This window comes from Bicyclus anynana, chromosome 15 (genome assembly GCF_947172395.1).
Source record: "Bicyclus anynana chromosome 15, ilBicAnyn1.1, whole genome shotgun sequence".
Taxonomy (NCBI): domain Eukaryota; kingdom Metazoa; phylum Arthropoda; class Insecta; order Lepidoptera; family Nymphalidae; genus Bicyclus; species Bicyclus anynana.
In genome coordinates, this window is record NC_069097.1 from 10,686,856 (window position 1) to 10,699,865 (window position 13,010).

The 13,010-nt window shown below is 34.2% G+C and overlaps 1 protein-coding gene across 1 annotated transcript; it reads left to right on the top strand.

Annotated features, from left to right (window-relative positions):
* Positions 1 to 959: 959 nt before the first annotated feature.
* Positions 960 to 8,246, top strand: LOC112043173 (opsin-2). Its single transcript, XM_024078477.2, has 8 exons — positions 960 to 1,095; positions 2,230 to 2,415; positions 3,202 to 3,411; positions 4,091 to 4,227; positions 5,100 to 5,265; positions 5,955 to 6,141; positions 6,940 to 7,022; positions 7,845 to 8,246. The coding sequence occupies exons 1-8, from the start codon at positions 1,022 to 1,024 to the stop codon at positions 7,948 to 7,950; spliced, it is 1,149 nt and encodes a 382-aa protein (XP_023934245.1). The 5' UTR covers positions 960 to 1,021; the 3' UTR covers positions 7,951 to 8,246.
* The last annotated feature ends 4,764 nt before the right edge of the window (positions 8,247 to 13,010 follow it).

Here is a 13,010-nt window from a genome sequence, read left to right on the forward strand (position 1 = left end):
GGATTTTCATCCTCCTCCTAACAAGTTAGCCCGCTTCCATCTTAGACTGCATCATTACTTACCATCAGGTGAGATTGTAGTCAAGGGCTAACTTGTAAAGAATAAAAAAAATTACTAAAATTAAACTTCACGCGACAAAAGTAGCGGACTATTAATATTTTCTTTTCTGGATCCTTTGAAGTGGAAAAAAGAATATTAAGCTAAAATAGATTTTTTCAAAACACAATATTTTTATTAAATAAATTTTTATTGCAATATAAACTATTCGACGCTAAGCTTGTTATATAATAAATATGTACTATGTTCTTGAGAGCCGTGATAGCCCAGTGGATATGACCTCTGCCTCCGATTCCGGAGGGTGTGGGTTCGAATCCGGTCCGGGGCATGCACCTCCAACTTTTCAGTTGTGTGCATTTTAAGAAATTAAATATCACGTGTCTCAATCGGTGAAGGAAAACATCGTGAGGAAAACCTACATACCAGAGAATTATCTTAATTCTCTGCGTGTGTAAAGTCTGCCAATCCGCATTGGGCCAGCGTGGTGGACTATTGGCCTAATCCCTCTCATTCTGAGAGGAGACTCGATCTCAGCAGTGAGCCGAATATGGGTTGATGACGACGATGTTCTGCAAAAGGTAAGTCCTGCAGCAAGAGTAAATAAAATCTTCATTACCTACTTTCGCGTATAAAATGTTTATTATCCACTTATTTATTAATTAAGTAATATGTAGCAGTTGATACTAATAAAATTTAAATTCAATTAAGTTACATTGATACCGGCAAAACAGATAATTCCATTGGTAAGGTTTCCTATAATTCTGACGCCCGTAACCATTATTTGCTTATTACGCGTAAATCACCACAGAACTATGTCAGTGAAATCACGACTAATCCTATCACGATGGATATGGATAATCCTGGGAATCTTGTTAACGTATTGTTGATATAAAACAAATGGACGCGGCGGGGAAGCCAGCAGTCAGTCTGTGGTAGGCGCTAACTGCCGAGGACTGCTCACAAGATGATACCCACACTCAACATGGATAACGACACCCAAAATTTCAACACCTACGGTGCTTACTTTGCACCATTAAGGTACGTGTTATTTTCGTTTCCATTTATAATCGATTTCGTACCGCCAAGCGATTTAGCGTTCCGGTACGACGTCGTTAAACCGAAAGGGGTGTGATTTCTCCTCCTAACAAGTTAGCCCGATTCCAGCTTAGATTGCATCACTTACTATCAGGTGAGATTGTAGTCTAAAGCTAACTTGTAAAGAATAAAAAAAATACTTCTAAAAAGGAGGAGGTTCTACGTTCGGCTGTATATTTGTTTTTTTTAATTCTTTACAAATTAGTTAAAAACATTGTGTTTTTATATACAACGTTCACAGTTTTTCTGTAGTGTATTTAGTATCAATAGTAGTATAGTATATAGTAGTAGAATTGCCCCCGTGCGAAGCCAAGGCGGATCGCTAGTTATACTTATAAGCCTACCTCTTCAATCACTTCACATCTATTAAAAAAAACCTCATCAAAATCCGTTGCGTAGTTTTAAAGATTTAAGCATACTTAAGGACATAGAGACATAGGGATATAGGGATAGAGAAAGCGACTTTGTTTTATACTATGTAGCGCAATGCATTGCGCAATTTTTAGTGAGTAGCGAACTTGTTTATTTAAGATTTAATTACAAATATATGCAACTTGCCAAAATTCATAGTTCTTTCAACGAGAAGTACTCTAAGAGTTTTGATTCCTTTGAGAGTTTCAAAAATATGCGTTTTTTCTGAAAAACTAATCTAATGATTTTAAACTTATTTCGTGGTTTTTCATTATGAATGTTATTTAAACGGGTACATACCACGATAAAACGACGAGATTTTTAATGTCGATATTTCGACCCAGTTCGAAGCAGTCCCGTCGTGACCACGATCCATGCAACTGGGTCGAAATAGCGACATTAAAAATCTCGTCGTTTTATCGTGGTATGTACCCATTTAAATAAAATTCATAAGGCCGTGTCTATTTTTACGTTAGAAGTTTGATGTTTTCACAACTTCTTGGGACTGTAGACCTGAGTATACAGTACAGTTTAAATTTCAACTTTATACCCGCCAGATACTCGAATTCCCGAAAAAAGGGTCTTGACAGACGAACAATAAAGTGTTCCGTTTTTTTTTTCTTTTGAGGTACGGAACCCTAAAAATAAAACGTGTAACTGTTTTAGATCTATAGACGGCTCAAAAATGTTAGTGGAAGGCCTAGAAGGCGAAGCACTGGCAGCTATCCCCGACCACTGGATGTCATACGCGTCGCCGCCTGCCAGCGCGCACACCGCCCTAGCATTGCTTTATTGTTTCTTCACCGCCGCCGCGTTGATCGGAAACGGACTCGTCATATTTATATTCTCTACGTAAGTTTAAATCATCACACTATCAGAGATTTTATTGTCAATTTTGACCTACTCGTACAATAAAATGTAACTATTAAAATAAGCATAAGTTGACTAAAACTATAAAATTAAAATAAATTAAAACTAATACTTAAAAATACTTATCGAAACTTGCCGCCTTTGGTAGGGTGCCCATCACGCTGGCAGCATTCCCGCGTTGAATTGCGATTGAAATTCTTTGCGCGAGAAAGCTGCCCGCCCGAGGGTCGCCTGTTGCCTCTCTGAAGCGTTTACTTATCTCCCTGTGGAGAGGAATTGCGAAAATAATTATAACATTATTAGCGAATAACATAGGCTACATCCCCGTATTCTCACGTGAACGGGAACAACGCGGTTAGAGCAGCCGGCATCCGCCAATTATTATTAAAATTTTCTTGTATGATCTTTTTGTATATAAAATTACTGAACCGATTTTAAATTAGGAGCAGAGATAGATCATACTTTGATTACAAAGGCTATTTATTGTCCCGAAAAAATGCATGATTCCCGCATATTTATTTTTTCCTGGAACCTCATCAAATTCACACTGTGAGTCACAGTACAGTGACACTCTTATCAAAGTCTTTTCGACATGTATATTATTATTTAAAGTTAAAAAAATAATAGGTCATAACACAGAATCGAAATGCAAAAGAAACTAATGTGTTTGTATTATGAAACACCTATGTAACTTGGCAAGTTTTTCTGCATTGCACATTTTTGTTTATCTTTAAGCTGATTAAATAAATATTTTTCTTGACCCAACAGGACAAAGAGTTTACGGACGTCAAGCAACCTCCTAATCCTAAACTTAGCGATATTAGACTTTCTAATGATGGCAAAAGCTCCAATCTTCATTTACAACAGCGCCAATCGCGGCTTCGCTAGTGGCGTACTTGGCTGTCAAATATTTGCCTTAATAGGCTCTTACAGCGGCATCGGTGCTGGAATGACTAACGCATGCATCGCTTATGACAGGTAAAATTTTCTTTAATTTTCCTAGGATTGGAATGAGAGGCTTTGATAGACAATAACTCACTTTATGGAAGCTTGAAAGTTTGTCAATTTTTGTTTATGAAATATCTTTTCATAATGATGATGGAATGCCAGTAATGCAGTCTAAGTTCGATCGCGCTTACGTAGAAGATGCCTCTTCACTCTTTGTATGTGTTAAAATATTATATTGGTAAGATTATTGGTCGATGAACTTAGCTTTCCTAAAATGATATGTCTGGCTTCACAAACTCTCGCTCTTTTACATAAAGCTCGCTGTATACGTTATGTTTTATCTCCGACGAGACACGTGTCGGAAATATCGTTTCATACAAAATACCTACGAAATATATACGTCACGGCTGTACGGACGGAACGTTTACCAACACCACGTCCTGTCGTCGTCTCAACCATGTCCGGACCCCGTTCCATATGCAGCGACCTTAATTATGTATATATACTTTTATGGACTCCCTAACTAAAGCCCTACGAGCTCAGAGTAAGATACGAGTATGTTTATTTAAAACGAAAACTAACAGCCGATGCAATAAGTACATTAATTTTAGCTACAATTATTATTAATATAGTTTCTTACAGTACTTTGTGGATATCCTTAGGCAGATATGATGGTGACGAAGATGATGATGAATGTGTTTAATTTCAGGCACTCCACGATAACACGTCCACTAGACGGACGGTTATCGCGAGGGAAAGCTTTACTAATGATCGCTTGCATCTGGATATATGCTACGCCTTGGTCCATACTACCGTTATTGAAGATTTGGGGTAGATTTGTACCAGGTATGTACGCTGATTAAGTGACTATTACATTTATATAATGTAATAAAAAATGAATCCAAATATCCCTTGAACGGCTGGACCGATTTCTCTATTTTTTTTATTAGTTTGTTATTGTAAAAATTTAAAAAGGGGGAGGGGTAGGGTAGGCTATCCCTACCCTTAGGGACCTTACTAGGGGTAGGGTAGGGTAGGGGTAGTTGAAAGTTTACATCGAGTTTCACTCGGACGAAGTCGTGAGTGTTTGCTAGTTAGAAATAATAATAAAATATACTTGAACAATACACACATCACTGTTTAGCCCCAAAGTAAGCGTAGCTTGTCTTATGGGTACTGAGATAGAGATAATAAAAGAAAATATTTTTTTTAACTATTTTTGATTACACAAATCTACGAATTTACTTTATTTTTTTCGAAATAATATTCAATCTCTCCCAAGAAATGCAACACTATTAGGGGTAATAATGGCGGATTGATGACGTTTTCAATGTAGTAGTCGATTCTACGTTTGCTGTCAATTGTCATGTTATAGTTGCTCTATGGGCGCCATCTTGATATAACACAAAAACTTGGGTTTTAATTTTATTTATTTCTTTTTATTTAGTTAGATTTATTCACTTATTTAGATTTTAATAAAATCCTTGTATTTATTAAATTTTTAAGATGCGGGGTACAAGAGTGGACCTTGAAATGGACCATCATCTTTAGGATTATAGTCTGGAATAGCACATGGGTTGTTTCTTTCGATGGTTCTTTTTAAACGGAATCTAAGTACATGAACCAAACCGCGGGAACAATTGACTATTTTCAATATTTTTGCAGATGAAACTACGGGGAATAATTAGCTAAAATAAATAATATTTGTTTACTTTCAGAGGGTTACCTAACGTCCTGCAGCTTCGACTACCTCACAAATAGTTTTGACACAAAACTCTTTGTGGGATGTATATTCGTCTGTAGTTACTGTTTCCCAATGTTCTTCATATTATATTTCTACAGCGGCATCGTCAAACAAGTGTTTGCGCACGAAGCAGCATTAAGGTAATAAATTTAAATCGAAATATAGTAAGCCTTTTCCAACAATGAGTTGGATTTTTTCCGAAATACCTATTAATGATTTACACAATTTTTCCATGTACTTTGACCTCTTTTAAATGAGAAATGTAATTAGGTATGTGGGTATTAACTAAGCTATTTTGAATTTGGGGGGGGAGGGCATTATATAAGCGATACTGACGCTAAAAATATTTTTTTTCGATTTTTTGTCTGTCTGATCGTGTTTTTTTGTTATTCGGGCATCACGCTGAAACTACTAAATGAATTCAAATAAAACTTGGCACGGTTTAAGAACATAATACGGAGAAGGTTATAGGATACTTTTTATTACGAAAATAAAATAAGAAGGGGGTGAAATAGGGGTTGAAAGTTTGTATGGAAAGTCCTTAATTTTTAAAGTTAAAATTAAAAAAAAATCATATTTGTTTTTATCAATTGTTCATAAATCATGAAAGAAATATGAAATATAATGTGATTCAATAAATTTTAATATTCAACCCCTAAAGTGGTTAAATAGGGCTTGAAAGTATACATTGATTTCCACGCGGATGAAGTCGCGGGCGTCCGCTAGTATTATATATTTCTGTTATAAAACAAGGAACTACGTCTATGGTATTCGCTTGACGTTTTATAAATGAAGGTATAGCAAACTAATGTAAAAAAAAATGTTACAGGGAGCAAGCGAAGAAAATGAACGTAGAATCACTACGATCGAATCAAAACGCGGCAGCAGAGTCAGCGGAAATCAGGATAGCGAAAGCAGCGCTTACAGTGTGCTTCCTCTTCGTGGCTTCGTGGACGCCCTACGGAGTGATGGCGCTCATAGGAGCTTACGGAGACCAGAACTTACTTACGCCTGGTGTAAGCTAACACTAACCGCCATATTCATAAACATTGATTAAAATTTTTACCTATCTCAATTTTCTTCAAAGTACCATACATCGACAAAGGTTCACTTTACAATAACTAAATGTTTCCTGTGAAGGTAAATATATACTGTCTGGCGTACTCCCGAATTTGGTTACGCTATCACATATCTCGATTATAATTTAATTTAACTTTCGATATTAATTTAACTTTGCAAAAAAAAAATACGAATTAAAGCGAAAATATCAGAGAAAGGGAACAGTTTTTTAAATTGTATATAGGTAAATTAAGAGTATTCTAATAGTAAAGCACGTAGTAGTACATAATGATCGTTAGATTTATACGGACGTTCAAACAAATTATTAATATCTTTGTTATTTGTGCGTTTATGTTTATAGTTCATATTAAAAAATGTCACATTTAATGTAAGAAGGAACCTAAAACTGCATGGATTTTCATCCTATTACGATAAGTAATTTTTAATAGATTTCGAAATTCTATAATCTTATTTATTTTTCAAATGTCCAGACAATCTTTGCTTTTTATGTATAAATTAGTTATCATTGACCTTCTTTACCCGAATGTATCATAAAAATCAATATATTCAAACCTAGTCATCAACTATTAACTAACCCAAAGTTCTTAATTGAACATTGTACAGTATAACATGCCCTGAGGAGACTGTGAAGTACCCTGTGAAATAGGTTGATAATGCTGATCAGAAAGGTTTCTCCCCCAAAGCTTGTAATTTATAACCAAAATTGGTGCAGTTAAAAGTTGATAATTTTCCAGGTAACAATGATTCCAGCGGTTACATGCAAGGCAGTAGCGTGCATAGATCCATGGGTGTACGCGATCAGCCATCCTAAGTATAGGTTAGTAATATATATGTATCTATATACTATATAAATAGAATTAATAAGCGATGAAAAACTTTTATTTCAGTTATTCCACAACTCTATATACCTTCCTACCTTTAAAAAAAACTAGCGGACGCCCGCGACTTCGTCCGCCCTTTGACCTCCTTAATGAGGACCTATGGCAAAATCCGTTTTTAGCGGAAATTATAAGCTACCTCCGTGCCAAATATCATCTTTTTACGTCAAACGGTTTTCGAGATTATGGGACTTTTCGCATGCTAAGATTAATAATCTTAAAAAGAAATTATGATCCAATGAGAAAAAATTACAAGAAAAATCATTTAATACCTACTAACCAGCTGCAATGTAAAATACTACATACAGTCTTTCTTGATGAGTAGGTATTGTTTACCAACAAAGAAATTACAAATGACGGTAGAAAACGCATGTCATTTCATAACTTTTTATTTTAAATTAATTATGTATGGTTTGTTTACCTATCTAAAATAAAATAATAAAAATAATAAAAGTATAAAACGTTATATAAAATATATTAACCATATCTAATTGTTCTAAGCTTATTAATCAAATTAATTTTCATTATTTTGGAACAAGTTAATTATAATTATTATTAGATGTGAAATGACTAGTGATTTATACCCTCATTTTTAATGTGTTTGTTGGTAAACAGTACTCATCAAGAAAGGTTGACTATGCAACCTATTTGCAAAGTGTCACTGTGAATATTATCTATCATTTTATTTCTTAATAACAGATGAGGATATTTCTAGTGCCGGATGTCAGACCAATACTAAAGTGTATATATACTCCTTTCAGACAAGAACTTCAGCGGCGAATGCCCTGGCTCCAAATAAATGAGCCGGACGACAACGCATCGACTGGCACCACCAATACCACCAACTCTACAACCCCTACAGCGTAACAGACGAAAAATACGAAACCTTGCGACTAAACGGACTCTGACACCATGTTATAAGCAATCGAAATGAAAAAATACAAAAAAAATGTTACCTATGAACTATTCTTAGTCTTTTAAGTTCTTTTTTTTATGTGTAATTAAGTTTTTACAGATTATTTATACTTTAAGCTCAAAATGAGATTCGAAATGAAATATTGACGACAATGGCTACACTAACGGTTTTTGATCAAATAAGATATTTCAATATATCTGTCTATGTAACTAAAGCAAGCAAATTATATGAAAGAAAATCGCTATAATGGTTGTTTTATTACCTTCTTAATTTTGACCATCTCAATCCATGGGAGCCATAAATTTCTTCTACCTATCTGTTCCAAATTTAAACCAAATCGATTCAGTGATATTATACCAAAAATATACAAATAGGTACTTGTAGTTACTAACTCAATGGGAGCAGTGGCGGACTCACCCTAAGGCCCAGTAAGTCCGGCCCTAGGTCGGCCAGATGTTAGGGGCGTGATAAAAATGAGGGAAAAGTCCTAAAAATTAAAAATAAGTTACCTAATTACAATTATTTCATTTTTTATGTAACATTCTTTTGTCTTAAAACGTAAAGAAGTATTGATTTTGATAAAAGTCAATAAAATTTATATAATACTTAGGATTTGTGCTGAGAAAGAGGCGGGTGGTACTTTTGGTCCTAGGGCAGCCAAGTCTACAAATCCGCCACTGGATGGAAATAAAATAAACTTTAATTTAAAGGGGGTTGAAATTGCGCCATCTAGTAACAAACAGAGGAACCGCAATCTATAAATAAATGACGCTGTTTCATACTATTACTTTATGGTAATCGTATACGTAAAACCCCAATAATATAGTCTAGCAGGACCTAGGCAATAAAAACTAAACAACAAACATTTTAATAATTTATTTTAATATACAATAAAAATATTCTCAATCTATTGAGTATTACTCCCAGAATATTTATGGTACAAAAATTACTAACTACTCTACAAAATTAAAATAAATTTCTATGGTGCTATATTCATTTGAAACTTATCATTTATGTTGTTTTATCATAATTTAATATACATATTTAGTCCTACATAAATAAAGTATGTTTTAATTCAAATTCTTTATTACACACACACATTAATGATACAGATACAATATTAAAGAAACTGATTTTACCATAAACGGGCTGGTTTTATCGCTGACGCTGAGCGATTCCTTCTCAGTCTAACGTCAAAACCAATAGGTATAATATAATGTCGTTGGTCAAAAAACTGCCTTTAGCGAGAGAAGTAACTATAATTGAACAGAGAGCCTAGTGGCAGTTTGATACTGTGACGATATCATTAACGTAAACGCAAATTCCTAAGGAATTGAAATAGCGCCATCTAGTGGCACTACTTCACAACTGTTTCAATTCCATATAAATTTGCGTTTACGTTAACGCGATAGTAACAGTATGAAAATATTGAAAACTCCCACTAGGCACACAGGGCCTAGTGGTAGTTTGATACTGTTTCTATCACGATAATGTAAAAGCGAATTTCTGAGGAATTGAAACAGCGCCATCTAGTGGCACTACTGCACAACTGTTTCAATTCCATATAAATTTGCGTTTACGTCAACACGATAGTAACAGTATGCAAATATTGTAAACTCCCACTAGGCACACAGGTCGGTACCGCAATTGAAAATATATTTTAAGGTAACTCAGAAGTGGATTAGTAGTAGATTATTATATAAATAGCACTAGTTTTCCTTCTAAATTCATTATATATTCTACTTTCGTAAATTTTATCAAGTAGGCATAAAATACCTTTTAGCCGGTAGAGGGTGGGGACACTTGACTCTAACAAAGATTAGCTCTTAAAACCTTATTATTTTATAAACGGATACCTAAATCGAAAAATGTTGGTAAAAGACCCCTCATATCTTTCAAAGACCTTCATTTATTTCATAGTTTGGGGTATCGTTGGATACTATACCCAAACTATGAAATAAATGAGTAAAAAAAATCATCCCCACTTTACATGTAGGGTAACCCTAAAAAAAAATTTATCAAGGTTTTATTTTACGACTTTGTTTACGTTTTTAATGTACATACTCATGATAATTTACTACTTTCTAGTAGTAATAGTTTCTGCGCTAAACCGCGGACAGACGGACGGACGGACGGACGGATTGACAGACGGACATGGTCAAACTATAAAATGTTGACTACGGATCCCTAAAAATGAACCCTAATGATACTACGTGTACCGTTTTAGGGTTCCGTGCCCAAAGGGTAAAACGGGACCCTACTATTTTACTTTTTTATTTTTTTAGAAAAGTTTAAATATGGATGGTAGGTATTGAAAACTTAACCGCACAATGAATTTAGGAATTTATTCTAAATATATTAAGGTGCAATTTTAAAAAAAACTGCTACTAATTACAAAAGTACCTTCTAATGGTACCTTTATTTAATTACCTAAATTATTAAAGAATAATTATATCTAATTATCAGTTGTAATTGTAATATTAATAAAATATTAAAATTACAAGTAATAGTACAATAAAACCATAAATTTAAAGAAAAGTGCAAATTGAGATGAAGACATAATTTCATAAAAAAAAGTATCTAACAACAGTGAAGTGTAACACGTAAATATCTAAAAATTAAAAAAAAAATTACAACAAAATCACAAAATGTTTCTACTAAACTAAAAAAGTGAGAAATAAACATCGTATGTATTCTGATCAGTTAGTACCTAATTATATTCTCGGGCCAGGCAAGTCTGAAGTACGAACAATATTAGAACTAGAATAAATAAATTTTAGAAATTGCATATTATGCATTTGAAGTGCTATTTATATGGCTAATTTAACAACTTACTTAACAAATTACACATTTCTATTGTCACTTAAAACTACATATACATAACATAATATATTACATTTCAAACAATTAGTAAATTTCTCTATAATTGTATTAAGTGAAACTGCCTAAATATTGTAGCGCATCGGGCATGTTTGCCGACGCCAGAATACCAGATTATTTCGCTATCGTGAGATCGCGAATTGCGTCTTTTTGGTCCCGTATCCGGAATTGTCGTAATGAAATCCTCAGTGTATGCTCCGAGTATCCTGAAAACCCTATTCTAAAATATTGGCTTACCGTGCATCGCGACAGGAACAAGAAATAATAAAAAAAAAATATGTTTGCTCTCAGAAATTTCTATAGATTTATTATTTAATTGTTATTGTTCAGACCTTGTAAATGTAGTTGCCGAGTCGCATACTAGATGGCGTTATTACCACTTGTACCAAAATTGTATCGCGCTAAGATGATTTTCACCTAGTAGTATAAGGCCATAGAAATTATTCATAATAAAAGTTTTTACACGGAAAAGTTGTGCAGTGTGTTATTTCGCGGTGAGTGAGCATTGGTCCTTCGAGCCGGATAAACTGTAAGTAAAGTGAACAGTGATACACAACAAACAGTAAAGTGCAAAAAGACTTAGAAAATTCACTAGTATTCGGTAAAGTGCAAACACTTAGAAAATGTTTCATACGCAAAAGACTTAGTAAATTCACTAGTGTTCGGTAATCCGTACAGTGCAAAGACTTAGAAAATATTCAAACGCAAAAGACTTAGTTTATTTACTAGTGTTCGGAGTTCGGACTTTAAAATATTTCATACTAAACACGCAAAACACTTGGAGAATTCATTACTGTTCCAACTTAGAAATTATTTGAAGTGCATAACACATAGAATATTCACTGATGTTTTGATGAAGATGAATGGAATTTAGTTTATCCATTGATGAATAAATTTTATTACATTTGTTTATTCTCGATCACTTTGAAAATACTTAAAGATTTGGAAACTTGTTTGAAAAATGGATATTTTAAAAAGTCAGGAAGAATTAAAGGCACAAATTCACCAACTTGAATTTAATTTTAAGAATAGTGCTAAAGAACGAATTACTAAACAGTACATTGAAATCCAATTACAAGCTCTCGAGTCAAAATATGAAGATTTTACAAAAAATCATGTACAATTAATAAAAAAACGGCGTACTTTGAGCACTGATTACTTTAGCGAAGACGTGTTTGGATCCGTAGAAGAATTCTATTTAGATTTTAAAACCGAATTGTTAGAAGAGTTGGATAGTAGTTCGGCTAACAAAAACGCTTTCTCGTATAATTTACCACCAATCGAACTACCCACATTTTTTGGAAATTATCGAGATTGGGTCTATTTTAACGACATGTTTACTTCACTCATCGATAATGATCCTACGTTAAGTGATATAGAAAAACATCAATGTTTGCGCTCAAGTATAAAAGGCGAAGCCGAACAACTCTTACAACACATTGAATTAACAGCACAGAATTACGAACATGCGTGGATGTGCTTGGTTAATAAGTATGGTAACCCAAGAATTATAGGTAACACAATTGAAATGGTGAACACTACTCAGAGAAAAGAAGTTATTCACTCACAATCTACTACGCAGGCACCTAAACTTGAGATGGTTAAAAGCCTCACTACTGAAATAAATACCGAATGCACTTATTGCACAAAAAATCATTACATATGCCACTGCCCAACTTTCACACAACTCAATATGGAACAGCGTCGAGATTTTGTCAAGAACAACAACCTTTGTTTTAACTGCTTGGTTAAATTTCATTCAATTAAGAACTGCAGACAAAATACAGTTTGTCGCCGTTGTAACCGAAAACACCACACACTTTTATGTCCACAAAAGAAACTGGTTGAGAAGCCAGTAGTTATAGCACAAGAACAGACCGTCAAGCCACCAATAGGCCCTGATAAGGAAATCACTAGCACGAAAGTAGCCGTTGGCGATAATCAAGTTAGTTTACCTACTGCTCGACTAGGAATTCAGAATAAGAATAGTGTTATGACCTACCTCCAAGCACTAGTCGATCAAGGATCTATGGCCACTTTCATTACAGAATCAGCGGTGCAATCTTTAGGCTTGACTAAGAAACAATTCGAAGTAAAGGTTACCGGCAGTTTCAGTGTGTTATTCGCGGTG

Coding starts and splice junctions, on each gene's coding strand:
- LOC112043173 (XM_024078477.2), top strand. CDS start 1,022: ATGATACCCACACTCAACATGGATAACGACACCCAAAATTTCAACACC. Junction 1,096..2,229: donor GCTTACTTTGCACCATTAAG/GTACGTGTTATT, acceptor TAACTGTTTTAG/ATCTATAGACGGCTCAAAAA. Junction 6,142..6,939: donor AGAACTTACTTACGCCTGGT/GTAAGCTAACAC, acceptor ATAATTTTCCAG/GTAACAATGATTCCAGCGGT.